Source organism: Sminthopsis crassicaudata, chromosome 4 (assembly GCF_048593235.1).
Source record: "Sminthopsis crassicaudata isolate SCR6 chromosome 4, ASM4859323v1, whole genome shotgun sequence".
NCBI lineage: Eukaryota > Metazoa > Chordata > Mammalia > Dasyuromorphia > Dasyuridae > Sminthopsis > Sminthopsis crassicaudata.
This window is the reverse complement of record NC_133620.1, coordinates 241,922,672-241,942,821: the sequence shown is the minus strand read 5'-3', so window position 1 is coordinate 241,942,821 and position 20,150 is coordinate 241,922,672. Positions and strand designations below refer to the sequence as shown.

General features: G+C 34.3%; 1 protein-coding gene across 50 annotated transcripts in view; it reads left to right on the top strand.

Annotated features, from left to right (window-relative positions):
* The window catches only part of RIMS1 (regulating synaptic membrane exocytosis 1), a 621,810-nt gene extending 603,369 nt beyond the window's left edge, over positions 1-18,441 (top strand). For all 50 annotated transcript variants that reach the window (XM_074310533.1, XM_074310539.1, XM_074310538.1 and 47 more), the window contains 4 exons: positions 10,230-10,342; positions 13,030-13,131; positions 13,500-13,639; positions 16,109-18,441. In XM_074310533.1, coding sequence (XP_074166634.1) covers positions 10,230-10,342; positions 13,030-13,131; positions 13,500-13,639; positions 16,109-16,327 — 574 coding nt within the window. In that variant the 3' untranslated portion in view covers positions 16,328-18,441. The remainder of the gene's footprint in view (positions 1-10,229; positions 10,343-13,029; positions 13,132-13,499; positions 13,640-16,108) is intronic.
* The last annotated feature ends 1,709 nt before the right edge of the window (positions 18,442-20,150 follow it).

Sequence of the window (20,150 nt, the reverse complement as noted above, 5' to 3'; positions counted from 1 at the left end):
ATACATTTTTAAAAGACTTAAGTGCTGAGGGAATATAAATTACCTTCCACCCGAACTATGTATCTAATGCATAGAGGAATTCAAAAACAATGCTTTTACTGAATGTGATTTGGTAGAGGTTAAACATTATCTAATAAATACCATTATTACATCACAGATCCTAGAGCCGGAGCTACAATTTATATCAGGATTCCTTTATGTACTTCAGTCCCATCATTTTACAAATGAGGAAACTGAAACCTGGGGAATTTGGTTGATTAACCTAAGATCAAACAGGTAGTAAGTAAAATAAGCAAAGCAAGAAACTTGGTTTAGTCCTATTTCCAATGCTTGAAGCATGAAAAACAGACAGATAGACGAGCAAAAAGAACAGACTGAGACAAAGAGACAGGAGATAGAGATACACAGAAAGTGACAAAGAGACAATGATAGAAACAGAGACAGCAAGAAAAAGAGAGATGAAGAGAGAGACAAAGAAATAGAGAGACAATGTATATGTGTCTGTGGGGGGGGAGGAGGTATAAAGCCCTCTTTCTTCCTTCCCTTGGCTTCCTTTCCCTGTAATTCCAGAACCTGAGCTGTGGGCAGTTTACTGACAGAGGCAACTTCACTTTCAATTACTTGAGGCCTCATTCTTTCTCTCTTAGAAATAAAGGATAATATTTCTCCAAATTTCATATTTTTCTCATATTATGCAGTTGTTTGGTTCATTATGAAGGACAAACAAAAGCCTACTCATGTGACTTTTTCCTCCCAGTCTCCACATTTATCCATTCATCCCATAATTCTAAAATTGCTTGTTCTTAAGATATGATGCCTGTTTTAAAATGAGACTTTTTCCTGAGAATCAGAAAATTAACCCAAAGTGATTATTCTTACTCATTTGGTGGCATGGGATTAGTCATATATGCTTAGTTATAGTTGCTCCTTTATTAGTACTTATACCATTCATAAAAAGTTAATGTTATCTTTGGAGAAAAAATTATTAATGAATGCACTTTAGGTTTCACTTATGAATGATGTTTATTGAATATAAAGAATGATGACAAAATTTATCTTCAGTGTTATGGGGAAAAATAAGAATTTTCTGAGTTCAAATATCTTTTATTAAAAAGTGTTTCTGAAAATATGTTAATGTTTTTAAATAGATATAAATATTTTATATTTGTGATAACTCATATCCAAATAAGTTTAATAACCTTGCACTGATTTTTCAAAAATAATTTATGCTTCAATATTGAAAGGTAACATGACATACAGTCTAGAGAACTTATCATAGTGCCATCTGATCAATTTGATAAACATTTATTAAGCATCTGCCATATGCAAAGCATTAGGGATACAAAAAGAGGCAAAAGACAATCCCTACCCTCAAATAACTAACTCCCAGTTTAAGCCTTCAGTGCTTGACATAAGTGCCAGATGCATAAATGACATTTAATAAAATTTTGTTGATTGTTTCAATAAAATCTAACCTTGGAGTCTGTAAGATCTAGGTTCAATTAATGTTTTTGATTTATACTGGCTGTGTGATATGCAAAGATATTTGATCTTTCAATTACTCAGGCAACTTTCTAAAACTACTAATTACATGTCAGATTCTGACTTGTATTGATAGAGGGAATTCATTTTTTAAAAAATGCTACATACTATTTAATTTATATTTTTATGCATAGTTTCTAAAATGACATAAAAGTGCTTATGTTTGATGTTTAAAAGAGTAGTATGAATATCCATATATTTATAGATAGCTAGAACATGGAATATATAAAATATAGTAACTGTGTCCATGTGAATAGTGTGTCTCATTTCATATTTTTTCTTAGTACAAATTCAAAAGGAGGGATAAAATTGCCATGAACAAAGTCAATCAACATTTTAGCAATACCACTATCAGAGTTAGCTTTCAGATATAAAACTTATATTTACAGTTCAAAATTAGGAATTTTTTTTATTCCCAGAAATCACTTCTATTACACTTACATATCATGATAAAATCACAGACTCTTAGAGTCAAATGGGAATTCAGTCTATCCCATACCTGGCTGAGAATGTCCTCTACAATATCTCCAGAAAGTGGAGTTTCAATCTTCCCTTGGAAACCTCCAGGAGGAGTTCTTACCCTGTTTTATACCATTTTACTGTTTGTCTGGGAAAGCCCATAGACTCCTTAGAGCAATTTCTTTAAGTACAAAAAAATAAAATACAAAGATAGTTATAAATTCACAAATGTTGAGTTAAAAACTCCTGTGAAGGAGAGAGTAGCACCAAATCCTAATGTAATACCTTCGGGTTTGGATATCTCTAACTATTTGTCTTTCCTGATATAAATTCTTAGCAGTGTTCCTAATTATTCCTTCTCAAACAAAGAGAACACATCTATTTGACATTCCATTTGATGATACCCAAATGCTTAAAAAAAAAAGGGGGGGGGGGCATCTAGGTGGTGCAGTGGATAGAGCACCGGCCTTGAATTCAGGAGGACCCAAGTTCAAATCTGGTCTCAGACATTTAATACTTCCTAGCTGTGTGACCCTGGGCAAGTCACTTAACTGCAGCCTAAAAAAAAAAAACAAACAAACAAACAAACAAACAAAAAAAACAAACAAACAAAAAACCCTAGGTTTCTCTGTTTTCTTCAGGGGCCAATTTTATTGTCCCAGTAGCTTTATGCAAGTCCCATTTTTGACTAGTATAGGTTTATCCTCTGTGAACAATCTGGTGGCCTTATGTTTCTGGAGCTATACCATACTGATTCCGGTCTTAATGTGGGCTTCTTGCTTGCTTGCTTTTTTTTCTTTCTTTTTGGCAAGGTAATTGTGCTTATGCGACTTGCTTGGGTTATACAGATAGAAAGCGTTAAGTGTCTGAGACCAGATTTGAACGTAGGTTCACCTGACTCCAGTGCTGGTGTTCTAACACAGTGCCATTTAGCTGCCCCTTAGTGTGGATTTCTTTTTTTTTTCCCTTGTAAATTTATTTATTTATTAGTACATATTGCTTTATAAATCATGTTGGGAGAGAAAAAACAGAGGAAAAGGAAAAAAAATTATGGGAAAGATTTTTAAAAACAGAAAAAAGAAGTGAGCACAGTATCAATTGATTTACATTCAGCCTCTTTAGTTCTTTTTCTGAATGCAGATGGCATTTTCTGTCCAAAGTCTATTGGGATTGCTTTGGATAGCTGAACCACTGAGAACAACTAAGTCTTTCATAGTTGATCATTGCACATTCTTGCTGTTATTGTTTACAATGTATTCCTGCTTCTGCTTGTTTTGCTCAGTATCAGTTCATGTAAATCTTTCTATAATCAGCTTGTTCATCATTTTTTTAAAGAACAGTAATATTCCATTATCTTCATGCACCACAACTTGTTCAGCTATTCTCCAAATGATGGGCATTCACTTTTTTTTCAATTCTTTGCCACCACAAAAAGAGCTACTACAAACATTTTTGCCTATGTGGGTCTTTTTTCCTCTTTTATGAATTCTTTGGAATACAGACCCAGTAATAATACAGCTGGGTCAAAGGGTATGCACAGTTTTATAGCAGTTTGGGCAAGGTTCCCGATTGCTCTCCAGTGTGCTTGGATCATTTCACAACTCCACCAACAATGTATTAATGTCCCAGTTTTTCCACATCCCTCCAACATTTATTTTTATTTTTTCCTGTCATCTTAGCCAAGGGTAAGGTGGTATTTCAGACTTGCTTTTATTTGCATTTCTCTAATCAATAATGATTTATGGGATTTTTTTCATATAAGTATGAATGGTTTTAATTTCATCATTTGAAAGTTGTCTGTTCATATCCTTTGATCACTTATCAATTGGGGAATGATTTGTATTCTTATAAATTTGACACAGTTCTTTATATATTTTAGAAATGAGACTTTTATCAGAAATACGGACCCTAAAGATTTTTCCCAGCTTTGTATTTCCTTTTCAATCTTGTTTCAGTTGGTTTTATTTTTGCAAAATCTATTTAATTTAATGTAATCAAAGTACATAATACATTCTAGTTCTTCTTTGGTCATAAATTCCTCTCTTTTCCAAAAATCTGATAGGCAAATTATCACTTGTTCTCCTAATTGGCTTATAGTATCCTCCTTTATGCCCAAATCATGTATCCATTTTGACCTGATTTTGGTATGAGGTGGTGATATAGGTCTATACCTAGTTTCTGACATATTATTTTTTAATTTTCTCAGCAATTTTTGCCAAATAGTGAGTGCTTTTTCCAGAAACGGGAGTTTGGGGGTCTATCAAATACAAGATTGCTATAAGCCTTGATTATTGTGTCATGTGTATCTAAACTATTCCACTGATCCACTATTCTATTTCTTAGCCAGTGCCAAATTATTTCAATTACTGCTTCTTTATAATATAATTTTAGGTTTGGTACTGTTAAGCCATCATCATTTGTATTTTTTTAATTCCCTTGATATTCTTGACCTTTTCTTCTTTCAGATGAATTTTGTTACAAATCTTTTCAATTCTATAAAATAATGTTTGGGCAGTTTGATTGGTATAGCACTGAACAAGTAGATTGATTTAGACAGAATTGTCATTTTTATTATAGTACCTCGAGCATAGTTATGAACAATTGATATTTTCTCAATTGTTGAAATCTAATTTTATTTATGTGAAAAGTGTTTTGTAATTGTGTACCTAGATCTTGGGTTTGTCTTGGCAGTAAGTCTCCCAAATATTTTATTTTGCCTACATTAATTTCAAATGGAATTTCCTTTTTTATCTCTTGCTAATGGGTTTTGTCAGTAATAAATAGAAATTTTGATGATTAGTGTGGGTTTATTTTATATCATACAACTTTGCTAGAGCTCAGAATTGCTTCCAGTAGATTTTTGGATGATTTTTTTAGTATTCTCATAAGTATATTATCTTATCATCTGCAAAGTGATAGTTTTATTCTATCATTATTATTCTAATTTCTTTAATTTCTTTTTCTTCTCTTATTGCTAAAGTCAACATTTCAAGTACAATGTTGAATTATAGTGGTGATAATGGGCATCCTTGTTTCACCCTTGATCTTATTGGAAATGCATCCAGTTTCTTTCCATTAAAAATAGTTTCTATTTGAAACAGAAATTGGTTTTAGGTAGATGCTGCTTATTATTTTAAGGATAGTTCCCATTATCCCTATGCTCTCTAGTGTTTTTAATAGGAATAGGTGCTGTATTTTGCCAAAAGCTTTTTTGACATGTATTGAGATTGCCATATAATTTCTATTGGTTTTGTTATTGATATAATCAATTTTGATAATAGTTTTCCTGATACCCTGCATTCATGGAATAAATCCCACTTGGTCATAGCATATTATTCTGATAAAAACTTGCTGTAATTTCTTTGCTAATATTTTATTTAAAGTATTTACCTCAATATTCATTAGGGAGATTGATCTATGATTTTCTTTCTCTGTTTTGGCTCTTCCTGGCTTAGGTTATCATGTCATATTTGTGTCATAGAAAGAATTTGGCAGGACTCCTTCACCTATTTTTTCCAAATAGTTTACATAGTATTTGAATTAATTGTTTTTTTTTAATGTTTAGTAGAATTCACTTGTGGATCCATCTAGCCCTGGAGATTTTTTCTTAAGGAGTTCATTGATGACTTCTTCAATTTCTTTTTCTAAAATGGGATGAATTAAGGATTTTATTTCCTCTTCTGTTAACTTGGACAATTTATATTTTTGTAAATATTCATCTTTGGTTATATTATCAAACTTGCTGCCATACAAGTGGGCAAAATAGCTTATAATTATTGCTTTAATTTCTTTTTCATTGGTGGCACGTTACCCTTTTTTGGTTTTGATGCTTATTATTTGGTTTTTCTTTTCCTTTTTCTCACCAACCAAATGTTTATCTATTTTGTTGGTTGTTTTCATAAAACCAACTCTTACTTTTATTTATTAGTTCAACAGTTTTCTTACTTTCTATTTTATTAATCTCTTCTTTGAGTTTCAGAATTTCTAATTTGGTATTTAATTGGGGGTTTTCATTTGTTCTTTTTCTAGCTTTTTTAGTTACATGCCTAATTGATTTCCTCTTTCTCTATTTTATTCACATAGCTATTTAGAAATTAAAAAAAAATTTTTTTCCTAAGAACTACTTTGGATGCATCCTATAGGATTTGATATGTTTTCTCATTATTGTCATTCTCTTGATTGAAATTATGGATTGTTTCTTTGATTTGTTGTTTGACCTGCTTGTTCTTTAGAATTAGATTATTTGATTTCCAATTGGTGTTTAGTGTATCTTTCCCTGGCCTTTATCGAATATGATTTTTATTGCATTATGGTCTGAAAACAAAGCATTTACTATTTCTGCCTTTCTGCATTTGAGTGTGAGGTTTTTAATACCGTAATACATGGTCAATTTTTCTGTAGGTTCCATGTAGTACAAAGAAAAAAATGTATTCCTTTCTATCACTATTCATTTTTCTCCAGAGATCTATCACACCTAGGTTTTCTAGAATCCTCTTAACCTCCCTAATTCCTTTCTTGTTTATTTGTGGTTAGATTTGTCTGATTCTGAGAGGGGGAGATTGAGGCTCCCCACTAGAATAGTTTTGCTGTCTATTTCTTCTTGTAAATGGTTTCAAATGTTCTCTAGGAATTTGCCTGCTCTGCCAGTTGGTGCATAAACATTTTGTATCCTTACTACATTATTATTTAAGTTACTCTTTATTAAGATGTATTTTCCCCCTTATCTTTTTTAATAAGTATTGTAATACAGGAGAGCTGTTGGAATACATGGGAGTCACCTGACAGTGGCTGCTGGAAATCCAACCCAGACCTGCAGAATGAATATCCTCTTGTGAAAGGATGATACAAGGAGACTGAGAGGCAGTTGCTGTTCACAGAACTCTTTGACTGAGAGGCTGTTGTGTTGTTTGACCTCTTTCCTCTTCCCTCTGCCTCCAATTTATCTCATTCCCAGTCTACAACACCTGTGTCAGCAAAGGCTGCCTTGCAACTCCTTCAGATGTTATGATTCACCACTGTGAAGGCTCTTGGAGAATTGACCTGTCCCTTAACAAATAAGATCTGTTTTTATTTTTGCTTTATTTGAGATCAGAATTGCTACCCCTGCTTTTTTGTTATGTCAATTGAGGCATAATAAATTGTTTCAGTCTTTTACCTTAACTCTGTATGTGTCTCTCCGTGTCAGATGTTTCTTGTAAACCACATATTGCAGAAGTATGTTTTTTAATCCATTCTGCTATTTGCTTCCATTTCATAGGAAAGTTCATCCCATTCACATTCACATTTTTGATTACCAGCTCCGAAATAACTTCCATTCTATTTTCTCCCCTGTATTTATTTTTGTTCTCTCGTTCCACTTTGTCATTGTGTGTTTTGTTTTTATCCATCCCACCCAATACCTTATTTCCTATCACCCTTCCTCTTTCTCTTAGTAGTGTTTTAATCCTTTTCACCCACTACCTTATCTTCTAACAACCCTTCTCCCTTCTCTTATCTTTTCCCCTAGTGTTCCTATCCTCCCTTCTATTCTATCCCTCTCTTTTCTTTTCCTCTTTCTCCTCTTGCTTCTTAGATAAATTTCTATGCCTAACAGATTGATTGAATTACTCCTTCTTAAAACCAAAACTGATGAGATAAATTTTCAGACAATGCTCATTCTTCTCCCTTCTTTCCCTTGCACCACTTCATGTGACCTAATTGTCCCATTATACCTACCTCCCCTTTCCTCTTTTTCCATACAAACCTTTTTCCACCCCTTAATGTATTTTTTTTGATGTGATCACATCAGAGTCCATTCACAATCACATGCTCAGTCTATGTGATGCTCCCCTCTTTCTGCCCCAGTGACAGATACAATTCACAAGAGTTACAAATATTGTTTTCCCATCTAGGGGTATAAACAGTTAAACCTTTAAATATATACATAAATATATATGTATATGTACATATATATTTCCCCTGTTTACATTTTTATGGTTCTCTTGATTCATGTGCTTATAGATTAAATTTTCTGTTCAGTTTTTTTTTTTCCCAATAGAAATGATTGAAAGTCTCTTACTTCATTGAAGCTCCATCTCTTCCCCTAAAAGATGATGATAAGTCTTGCTGGGTAGTTAATTCTTGGTTTTAACCCAGGTCCTTTGCTGTAATGTCCAAACTAGCTCTCTGGAGGACCTTGGGATTAGCCTGAGTCCTTGGTCTTAGTGGAGGAATGAAGGAGGCAGGAGAGCTGCCATGTGGTTGGTCAAAGATGAAATCTGGAATCTGGGATTTTTCTCTTGTGTCTATGGCTGAGAGCTGTGGCTGAAAGCTGTGGCTGAAAACTGTGGCTGAAAGAGTGTTCTGTCTCTGAGACTCCCTTAAATACCTCAGTATGATTATATCACTTCAGCATACTTAATGTGTGCAACCATTACTTTACCATACAAAATACTAAGTATATGCTTAGCTATAAGTACCTTGCTGACCTAGATTTAAGTACACCTTTTCAGAGTTCTGGCCCTCTACAATTTGCCTTCTGGAATATAGTATTCCAGGCCCTTTGATCCTTTATTGTAGAAGCTGCTGCCACATCCTGGGTAATCCTGAATATGATCCTTCATCTTTGAATTATTTTTTGTCTAGCAGCTTGCAATATTTTTTCCTTCAGATTATAGTTTTGAACTATATTCTTTGGAGTTTTCCTTGTGGAATCTCTTTCCAAAAGTTGTTGATGAATTATTTCAATGAGTATTTCCCCCTCTTTTTCTAGAATATTGGAGCAGTTTTCCTTAACGACCTCTTGTAGAATGCAATCCAGGCTCTTGTTTTTGGTCATGGCCTTTAGGTAGGCCAATAATTTTTACATTGTCTCTTCTGGATCTATTTTCCATGAGTTATATTTCACATTTTCTCCTATTTTTTCATTCTTTTTAGTTTGTTTGATTCTTGCTGTCTCACAAACTCATTAACTTCCATTTTCCCTGTTCAATTTTTTCATGTGTGATTTTCTTTAGTTATCTTTTGTATCTCATTGTCCATTTGGTTTATTCTACTGCTTAAATAATTGTTTTCTTCACACAATTTTTTCTTTCCTTTTCCAAACTGTTGACTCTCTCATACACACCTCTCATTTCTTTTCTCACTTTTTTCTTCTATCTCTCTTATTTGCCTTTTGAAGTTTTTTTTTTATGAGCACTTCCAAGAAGCCTCTTTGGGCTTGAGACCAATTTATTTCACTCTTTGAGATTTCTTCTGTGGACAGTCTGTCCTCATCTGAGTTTATATTTCAGTATGCCCTATCACCATAATAGCTTTCTGTGGTCAAGGTTCTTTTCTGTTTCTTGCTCAATTTTTTTTCCCCTTTTCTTTTGGTATTTCCTCTTTTTTTTTTACTCTTAAGGTGGTGCTCTGCTCCTGGGATAAAGGTAGCATTGTCCCAAGCTTCCTGTGCAGTTCTGAGCCTTGGCTTTGAGCACAGGGACCCCTTGTGTTTGCAGAGGGTAGCTTTTCCTGCTCTTTTCATGAAAAAGTCTGGTTTTCCAGAGTTTGCCTTTTGAGCTGGGACTGGAGACTGTCCCACTGATATGCTCCTCTACTGAGCCAGGACTGAGGGTCTTAGTTACTGCTTTGCTTTGATTAAAACCCTCTAATTGGCTTCCTCAAAATCTATCTAAGAAGAGGTTTTGCCCCAGTGAGACAGACCTTTCTTAAAGTTTTTTTCAGTTTTCTTGAGCTAGTTTTATTCCATCAGACTCTGTTCAGAGGCTTGGTTTCATGTGCTTTTGGAGGGAAACTGAGAGAGTTCAAGCAGCTTCCTGACTTTACTCCACCATTTTGGCTCTACCCAAGAAGGATCTTAGTGTGGGTTTCTGATGAGCTTAGCCCACTATATCTGAGAATTACCAACCCCAAAGGATCCACCACTCTCAGCCTCCTCAATAGCTATGATCACAGGCATATGCCACTATGCCCAACATAGCCTTTCAAACATTTAAAAACAGCTATCATGTTAGGAAACTACATGAAAAATTATTCTGAGAAGATGGTATAGATACAAGATAGCTATGGAAAATTGTGTTTAATTTAATTTATGTTTTAATAATTACATTTAAGAGTTCAGTGTTCAATATAAAATAATTCTGAAATGTGTACATTTTCTAATAAAGGTAGTTTTTTTTTGTTTTTGTTTTTTTTTTTTTTTTTTTTACCTTTGTTTTAATTAAAAAAGTGTTTCACCATCTTTGCAGCCTAATATTTCCTGGGGTCCGATTGGGAGCTGACAGTCAATTCAGTGATTTTCTTGATGGACTAGGACCAGCTCAGCTTGTTGGACGACAAACACTAGCAACTCCTGCTATGGGTAAGAGTAATCCCTGATGTTATTACTGTTTCATATGTGTATATATAAGTGAAAATAACATGAAAGGGAAATACCTTCCAGAAGGGTATAAATATATTTTTGCATATTCTACTAATAGTTGACATGATTGAGTCCAAAAATAGTATTTTCTTTTGGAGCTGTCAAAATTCCCATCAAGAAAAATGTTTGATTACTGAAGTCAGGGTTTGCTCTAAACTTGGACTTAAATTTTGTCTTCCATTTTTGTAACAACAACAAAAAGCAACAAAAAAGTCACTAGTCCATTCTAAAATCATTAATTAATCTTTAATACATGTGGCAATAAATCCCCAAAATGGAAATTCTTATTAGATATTATGAGTAAATCTGAATTGGCACTTGTTTTATAGCAAATCACTATTAGGTTGCCAATCCACAAAGACAAATGTGTGCTGAGAAAGCAAACCATAGTTTATAGTGCCAGAGAAGTGATAAATCAATTGTGTCAAACTCTACCAAGAAGGGCAAAATAATCACAACTTCACACCTTTGAAATTTGCTCAAAGGGGAAGAAAAGCAATCAAATCTTTAAAAACAAAATTCTACCACCACTTATTAAATATTATCCACTATACCACATGATTGTCCATGAAGGGGAAATGTGAAGTCTTGGATTGGGATTACAAGTCCAAAACAAGGGAAGCATGGCTAGAAAGAGGTTGCTAGGCTGATGCAATAGATGGAGTGCTGAGCTTGAAGTCAGAAAGACTATCTTCCTGAGTTTAAATCTGGCCTCAGACACTAGTTGTGTCACCCTAGGCAAGTCACTTAATCCTGTTTTCCTTACTTTCCTCCTTTGTATAATGAGCTTGAGAAAGAAATGGCAAATCATTCTAATATCTTTGTAAAGATAAAAACCAAAAATTAAATTTCAAAATGGGGTCAGAAAGAGTCAGACACAATTGAAAAATTGACTGAACAATGGCTAGACAGTTGTTCATCTGGAAAAGAGACAGGATTTGGGGAGACCCCAAGCTCCAGATGAATCAAAAGTATGAAATGAAAACCATGACACTGCAGTTTTAGACTACATTTTAAGAGATTTAACTTCCGGAAAGAATAAAATGATAGTCTAGAGAGCATAATGTTCAATTCTGGAAACCACATTTTAGGAAGAATGCTAATAAAATAAGCTGGAAAATGGGGCAGATAGGTGGTGCAGTGGATACAGTACCAGCCCTGAAGTCAGGAGCACCTGAGTTCAAATCTGATCTCAGACATTTAACACTTCCCAGCTGTGTAATCCTGGGCAAGTCACTTAAGCCTAATTGCATCAGCAAAAAATAAATAAAAAATAAAAATAAAGGACTTCAAATTCATAAGATATGAGTATCTTCTTCTAGAGAAGAGAAAATTTAGGGGGGAAAAGGAAACACTTGATAATTTTCTTCAAGTATTTGAATGGCTATTACCTGCAAGAGAGGATTGTTCAGTTTCCAGAGAGCAGAACCCAGAGGTAATGCAATAGGTAGAAATCTCAAAGAGGTTAAGGAATAATTTTTAAAGAATTAATTAAATAAGATGGTTACTGAGGTCTCTTCCAATTTGTTGTATCTATTATCCTTCTCCTTGTTGTAAGGTTGCTGATTCTTCATTATGCTGTCTACATTATTAATAGCTTTTGATACCATTAAATCTTGTCATTCATTGAGTCTATAAAAAAGAAACATTCAATCAAATAAATAAAACTAAGTTCAAATTAGGATAATAAATGAAGCAAAAACAACCATAATCCCACTTGGTTCCATCTCACAAAGCAAGTTCCAGCATTAGCAATCATTGTAAGACATGCTAAACTATCTTCAAGAAAATCATACAATCCCTTCTATTCTTCAGTAATAGCCAAAACTTCATTTGGTGCGATGGTCTGGTCTAGGTCCTCTGAAGGGCTCAGAATAAGTCCTTGTCAGGATAAGCAAAAGTCCTTGCCCCACGTTGTGGACGCCAAAATGTCAAGTTCTTGAATTGTGAGGGTCAGGTCGTCTGCTCAATTATAATCCTTCTCTGGGAGGAGATCTGTAAAATCTTTTCCTCTGTGCGCAGGTTTCTTGGGAGCTCTGAATCTCCTTCAGGTCTTGTCCTTTCTCAAATCAGACTGGTCTCCTTTCAGCCTGCCTGGCGTCAAAAGTCTATCGCAGAGTCGATTCTCTCAGACCCAATGCTGCCCTTCTTTTATCCTCCCAGAGAATGGGCATGTAAGGACTCAATGGGGCATGTAAGGACTCAATGGGGCGTGGAGAAATACTTCCACCAATGAACTTGCTCCTCTTAGAATTCCTAAGGTGTAAATTCCCTTTAAAGGCCCGAACCAAAGGTCTGAGCCAGAGAGCTGTCAAGTCAACCTGAGTTCTCACCTTGTCACTGTACAGACAACCTGAGTTCTCACCTGGTAATCCTAACAATTTGATTTTAATCCTATTTAACTTTTGATAAATCTCTCCACAGTTTTCAGAATTACATGTTGCTCACAAACAATATATCATTACTTTCATATGATCCAAATCAAAGTAGATATCAATCTAGGATAAATTAAGGAGAGGATGAATTTTAAAATAAAAACATAGAACATACAGAAGAGATAGAAGAGGGTTTTTTTTTAAGAATAAAAGATATAATAACCAGTGATTTATCATTATTTCCTTTTTCAGGTGATATACAGATTGGAATGGAAGATAAAAAAGGTCAATTAGAAGTGGAAGTCATCAGAGCAAGAAGCCTCACTCAAAAACCTGGTTCCAAATCTACACCTGGTGAGAGAAAGTCTTAATTAATTGAGACAAGAAAATACTCACTATGCAATTACATTTAAAATTTGGGTTAAATTTAAAAATTTAATAATATTCTGCATGGAGCAACAAATAATTTAATAATCATTAAATTTAGTAACTAAAATCCATGTACATTATCAGTGTTGCACCCATGTATTAAAAAAGTGTTCTGCCCTACAAAGCTTTTTTCTATTTATTTTAATCTCATAAATATAAAATTACATTGATGTGTGTTTTTTTTTTTTAAATAGTGCAATACATTGTAATCTCAAAATACTCGATCATTGAACAATCATTCTTCAAAGGGCATTTGAGCTAATTCATTCATGTGATAATCTCTTTTGTCATAGCTCCATATGTTAAAGTCTATCTTTTGGAAAATGGAGCCTGCATAGCAAAGAAGAAAACAAGAATTGCTAGAAAAACTCTTGATCCATTGTATCAACAGTCCCTGGTTTTTGATGAAAGTCCACAGGGCAAAGTTCTTCAGGTCAGTAATCATTTAATTTAAAGGAAAAAAATGCACACACACACACACATACACACACACACACACACACACACACACACACACACACACACACACACACACATTCAGAAACAAAGCAAGGATTAAAAATGATCGACTCCTTCTTTTGAACCCTACCAAAAACAAAGAGATGGTGCATAGACAGACAGACAGACAGACAGACAATATATATGTGCCTAAATGTCCTAAAGCAATAAAACTGCTTAAATTTCTAACTGAATAAAACTTTGAAATGTTCAGAAATTAAATTGAGTTCATCAAAGATGAAGCAATGATCTAAGAAAAGGAAAAACAAAGGAACATACAATGAAGCCAAATCATTACCTAAACAATATGTAAAGCTTTTCCAGCTTGATAAGAGGAAAAAAAAAAAAACTTTAAAAATTTCTAGCACAGCACTTTGAGGAAAAACAATGAGGAAAGGTGGTGATTGTTGCTTCTGCTGCTTATTACGTGTGTGATATTAGACAAATAACCTACTGTGCCTCATTTTTCTCCTTTGCAAAATAGGTAGGTTGAACTCAATGGCCTCAAAGATTCTTTTGAGCTCTAGATTTATGCCTACCAACTGTCACTTTGACATTTCAAACTGGCTGTATCATAGATATCTCAAACTCACTAAGTCCCAAATAGAACTTCTTTTATTTTCTCCAAATGCATGAGACTTCCTGAAATCCTTTATTTCTGTAGATTTTTATGTTTTTGTATTCTCAGTTTCCTATCACCTATCTGATGAATCTTCATGGTTTAATGAATGTGTATTGGCTAATTGGTTGATTGGAGTTAAAAAAGACTGGGGGATCAATGGGTGGAAATTTCAATAAGATTGTGCCAGTTGTATGCCCATTAACGTGTCAGTAAATATCTTTGAAGCTCTAATTCCTCATCTGTGTTATGGGGATAGCCATTAATCTACTTCATAGAGTTGCTGGGAAGAAAGTAGGTTATGGAGGAAAGTGAGTTATAAACCATAACATGCTATATGAATGTGAATTGTTATTTCTAAAGGCATTCTAAGAATTAAAACTGTCACCTCACGAGAAAAAGAATAGCCTATTTCTTTAAAATTTCCAATCAAGCGAAGAAATAAAATTATCCAGGATCTCATAAAGAGCATTTGTCCATAAGGCAGGAATGTACACTGGATAATTTGTAAGATTCACTCCAACTCCAATATCCTGTCAGTCTATGAAAATAAATAATTAATTCAGCAATAATCTCAGCATTAATTATTCAATTATTGAAACAATTAAGTGGTACAGGTAAATAGAGCTCTCTGGAATCAGGAGAGTATGAGTTCAAATCCAGACACTTACTAGCTATGTTACTCTTTGAAAATCAGCTGACATCAGACTGCTTCAGTTCTTTTTTCTGGAAAATGGAGACAGTAATAGTATCTATCATCTAAGTCAGGGATTCTTAAACTTCCCAGTCATGACCCCTTTCCACCCTAGAAATATTTACATGGCCCCATGTAATATAGATATTTTTAAAAGACTCCCATGGGATTCCATAATTATGATTGATCATCAGTAAATATTTGATTTGTATGTGGGGTCATGACCCACATTTATGAAGCTTTGACCTAGGTACAATTGTGAAGATAAAATGTGATATTTGCAAAATGAAAATAATAAAATATATAAATGATAGTTATTGTTGTTGTTATTCAGTGGGTAACTAGGTGGTGCAGTGTATGGAGCACAAGCCTAGTTTCAAGAGTATCAAGTTCATATCCAGCCTCAGATGCTATATGATCCTGGGCAAGTCACTTAAACCTGTCTGTCTCAATTTTCTTCTCTGTGAAATAATATGGAGAAGGAAATGGCCAATCAATCCCAATTGCCAGGAAAACCCCAAGTGAGGTCAGTCAAGAAGACCTGAATTTAAATCCTGCTTCAAACACATAACTAGCCATAAGATACTGAGCATGTCATTTAACTTCTTTTGACCTCAGTTTCCTTATCTGTAAAATGGAAATAACAATAAGTATCTGTATCCTAGATACAGATACTAGAAGGAACAAATGAATTTACATATGTAAGAAATTATGCAAATCTTAAGGCTGTATAAATGCTACCTATTATTATCATTCCAGTAATTCAGATTTGTTCAGATATATCTTACAGTTCTGTCAGTTTAAAACAATTTAACAGCATGTTCCTTAGAAGAAGTATCAAGGATCAAGGAAATATATTCTTTTTTTTTTTTTTTAACTTTGGAAAATTCCCTAAATAAACAGGAAAGTGGCCATTTATGTATTAGAATTTCTATAAATTCTCTTGAGCATCATTGTGTAGTCACTGAAGCTTTTTTCTCAGCCATGCATATTGGTTCTTCTTCAACTTACTTTCCTACTTAAAAGTATGAAAAAAGTGGCATTATGCATTGAATTAATTTTATGCTCTGTGCATGGTTCTCTCTCTGTAGGTGATCGTCTGGGGAGACTATGGGCGAATGGATCATAAGTGTTTCATGGGTGTAGCTCAGATTCTTCTGGAGGAACTTGATCTGTCCAGCATGGTAATAGGATGGTACAAGTTGTTCCCACCCTCATCACTGGTGGACCCAACCCTCGCACCCTTGACCCGGAGGGCTTCCCAATCATCTCTGGAAAGTTCAACTGGGCCTCCTTGCATTAGATCATAGTGAACTTATAGAGAATGGATCCTAGTTAAATAAAATGCTACCAATCCAGGATAATAACCCAAACTAGATATTATGTGATCAAAAAAACTTGTTGAAGACAGACAATCAACTTCTGTTTTAACTGTAATAGTTATCCAAAAATATGTCTGAATTGTTTATTTAAACCTGGCTTCAAATGACAGATCAAGGGCATCTATCAAATTACAATAAAAAAAAACAAAAAACAAACAAAAAAAAAAAACAAAAAGTTAATTTGCTAGTGAGAGTCACTGATGCTTCTGTTAGCAAAAAAAAATAAAAAAAGAGGGGGGAATTTAAAATTCATATACACACACAATATATATATACATAATTGAACAAACTGGAAACCCTCACTCTGTGGAAAATCTTGTGTTATACACGTTCTCACGTTCTTATCCAGACTACAAACAGTGTTATTTCCCCTGGTGTTTGAGCAGTGTTTTCTGTATTTGTTACTTCCTATAGTTTTCGGCTATGTGACCCTCTCTTTACCCATGTTGTGACAGTCCTCACCATGCTAATAGAGACTCTTCCCTTCTTTTTACCCAGATCACTGATAAAGGGTCGCAGAACCTCTCTGCAAGCACTTCCCCCAAAGTGTGCAAAATCTGGGCAAGGTGATACCAATCATGGGTCTCATGATTCCTACCCCCTATCCTCCCACCCCTCCAGTATCAGCTCTTCAAAGTCTTATGTGTAGAAACCCAAAGCAAACCAAGAGGCCAGAATGTTTCCCTCCCAACATGATAAGTACCACTGTTCATTTCTTTTTGCATTCTGGACAAAGCATAAAAATAAAAAAAGTCTATGTTTTGCATGAAAGACTTTTGAAGAAACTTATCTGCAACTAAGGCTGGGGACTGCAACAGCTTAATCTTAGTTTCTGACATTGAAACCACTCCTTGTTAATGCTGTTCTCTCTCTAATGATCTAGAGAGAATAATCACATTCATGTATAGGAACTATACATTTGATGTCCCACAATGTTAACCAGAAATGGAATTAAATATATGACACTTTCAGCTATACCCAGGCTTCTCTGCTGTGTCTCCCTTCAGACACACCCGTCGGCCCTGGATAGAGCATGGTATGGGCTGTTCAATATTTCACTGGGAATTCTAGTTGAAATATCCTGCACTTAACTAATGTTTTTATCCAATTTTAGTTTACATTTCTTTAAGATTGATGCAAGCACAAAGCTTGATTTTTTAACACAAAGTATCTTACTTTTTTGAGGGAAAAAAATGTCCAATTTCAATTTGCATTTTCTTCATTTGAGTTTTTCTTGGCCTTGACGTTCCCTTGTGATGTGCTACCAACTGCAGACCGTGCAGGTGCATTGATAGGTTTTTCCTTCCTTTTATGGGCCATTCAATTTTGTGATCACACAGATAGAGCAGCATGACTTGGAACTCTTCAAAGCTGCATGCATGTTTTGTTAAAAAAAAAAAAAAAAAAAAAAAAAAAAGTAAAGAAACAAAAAGGTAATTTAATAATGTATGTTAGCTCCACGTAGGCTGGCTTGTATGTTGCATGTACTTGTACAGTTTGCTCGTTAATAACTATATTGAAATAACCAAGAAATCTAAGCCATCCATTTTTGTTATAGACATTTAGCAGGCTTTAGCCAGACAATCAGTCTGGTGCAAAATGTCTATAGATGGACTTTATTTTTTACCCTATGGAAAACGTGATGTAGTTCGGACCAAACCTTCTTATAAATTATTTTGGTGTAGATTCCTACTGTGGGGCTGTAACACATGTAGAAATTGTGTACACACTAGGTTTTAATCCATTAGACATACTGCCTGCACCGAGTGAATTATTAATTATTATTTAACATGCCAGACTTATCTGCCCATCATTCCATCGGGCATAGATTGACTACTGCTCAACCTGCTGAGCAAGAAAAGCTGAAGCATTGGTGCACTATTACTAGAGTCCGTTCTGTCTTAGTGGCCAACAATTGACTAAGTACAATTGGGTAGTATCTTTCTATTTTGACCACTTGTCTTAACACTCCCCTGTGCTTTTAAATGAACTTCCAACTCATGTTATGTAAACATGTTTAATAAAATTTACTTTTCACGTCAGTTGGTAGCCATCTGTGTTCTATGTTTTCCCAGATTGCCATTGCAGGTCCTGTGGTGGAGAGCGGGAGCTGGGTCAAGGGAATGAGAAAGACTGGGCTTTGTTCTCTGTTGCTGATGTTTAACTTGACTTGTCACTGCACTAAATATGTCTTAAAGAATGGCCCAACGGGTACATCACCTCACGTACAAGTTTTCACTTTGTCAGCCTGTCTAAGTGAGCACATGAGTACACTTCTGAAAAGTGGCATTATTCAAAACAATAAATCTCAATAAGAAACAAATGAAAGGTTGTTTTTCTGCTGCTGTTTGAGTGTTCTAATAATAATAATAAAAAAAAAAAAAATGACCCAGTTGTCCAATTGTCAAAACATTTCCAGTTATATGAAAAGTCATAATATTGAATCTTGTGGATATAAGTAATTGAATATTGAAATCTGGGGCTGTCTTCAAAGCATCTGGTTCTTTCCATCCTGTCCTTCTGAAACAATGACAGATTTTACAACACTTCTTGAATAGAGAAAGCTGGCATATCAAAAGTAGGTGGTGTTTATTTGCCAAAACATTTCCAACAGAATATTAGGGAATAAGCATATATACAAACACAGGTGGTCACAAGATCATTCTCCAAGAATAATATATGTAAAGATAATATATGTAAAGTACAACTACTCATGGTACAATGAAAAGGATATTGCCTTTGAATGAGAATATTTGGACACAATCAGACCTCATAACCTTAAGCAATCCAAACTTTTTGATCTGTCTCTATCTACAAGATAAGCACAATGCTTGGCATATAGGAAGCCTTTAAAAATGCTCTGTGACTGAATGACAGAGAAGTGCAATTATAAAACCTTTGAGGTCCCTTATCATTCCAAATCCATGATCTTATGAACAGCAAAAACTACAAAGATTTAAAAGTCTATTGTCTATAAGATGCTGGGAATATAAACAAGAAACAGTAGCACTGTCTTTCATTTTCATTTTGGAAAAATAAAAGCATACATTTTACAAAAATGAAATGTTCTCTAAGCAAAACAAAAATAACAACAATATCAACAAAAAGCATTTGCTTCCCCCCAGAATGCCAGGCCCAGAGTTCAAAGGAAGGAATGTCAGAGACTGTCTAGCCTTTCCTATACATTTGCACCTAGGAACCCGAGATCCAGGGAGCTTAAGTAGATGTTTCTAGGTCACACAGGAATAACTCCTCAGAAGTGGGATTTTATTTATTTAACTACTATTTCTCCCATATAATACTTCCTCCTTTGGAGATGTTCATTCTACTTTCTTTGATGTAGCTTTCTTCATTAAAGTAATACTGTCTCCCTGCATTTATCTACATAAGAATTCACACAAATCTCCAGTGTTTTTATACCCTATCATTAGCATGACTAAAAAGCCTATACTGAGTGCTTATGATGCTTTCTCATCCTATAAGCAACAAAAACTCATCTATAGATACAACTAGCTAGCGTATGAAAAAACATCTGATGTAAGAATATCTGATTTTAAAAGAAAAAAAAGTAAATCAATAGAAAGAAAAATACCAAAGGCCAACATTCTAAATCATATACCATTAAGGTTTATAAAGTTTTATATATTATACACACACATATATGTACATATGTATATATATATAATATATATGTATATTATATATATACATATATATAAATCTGATTTGCTAGTCATAATCATTCTTCAAG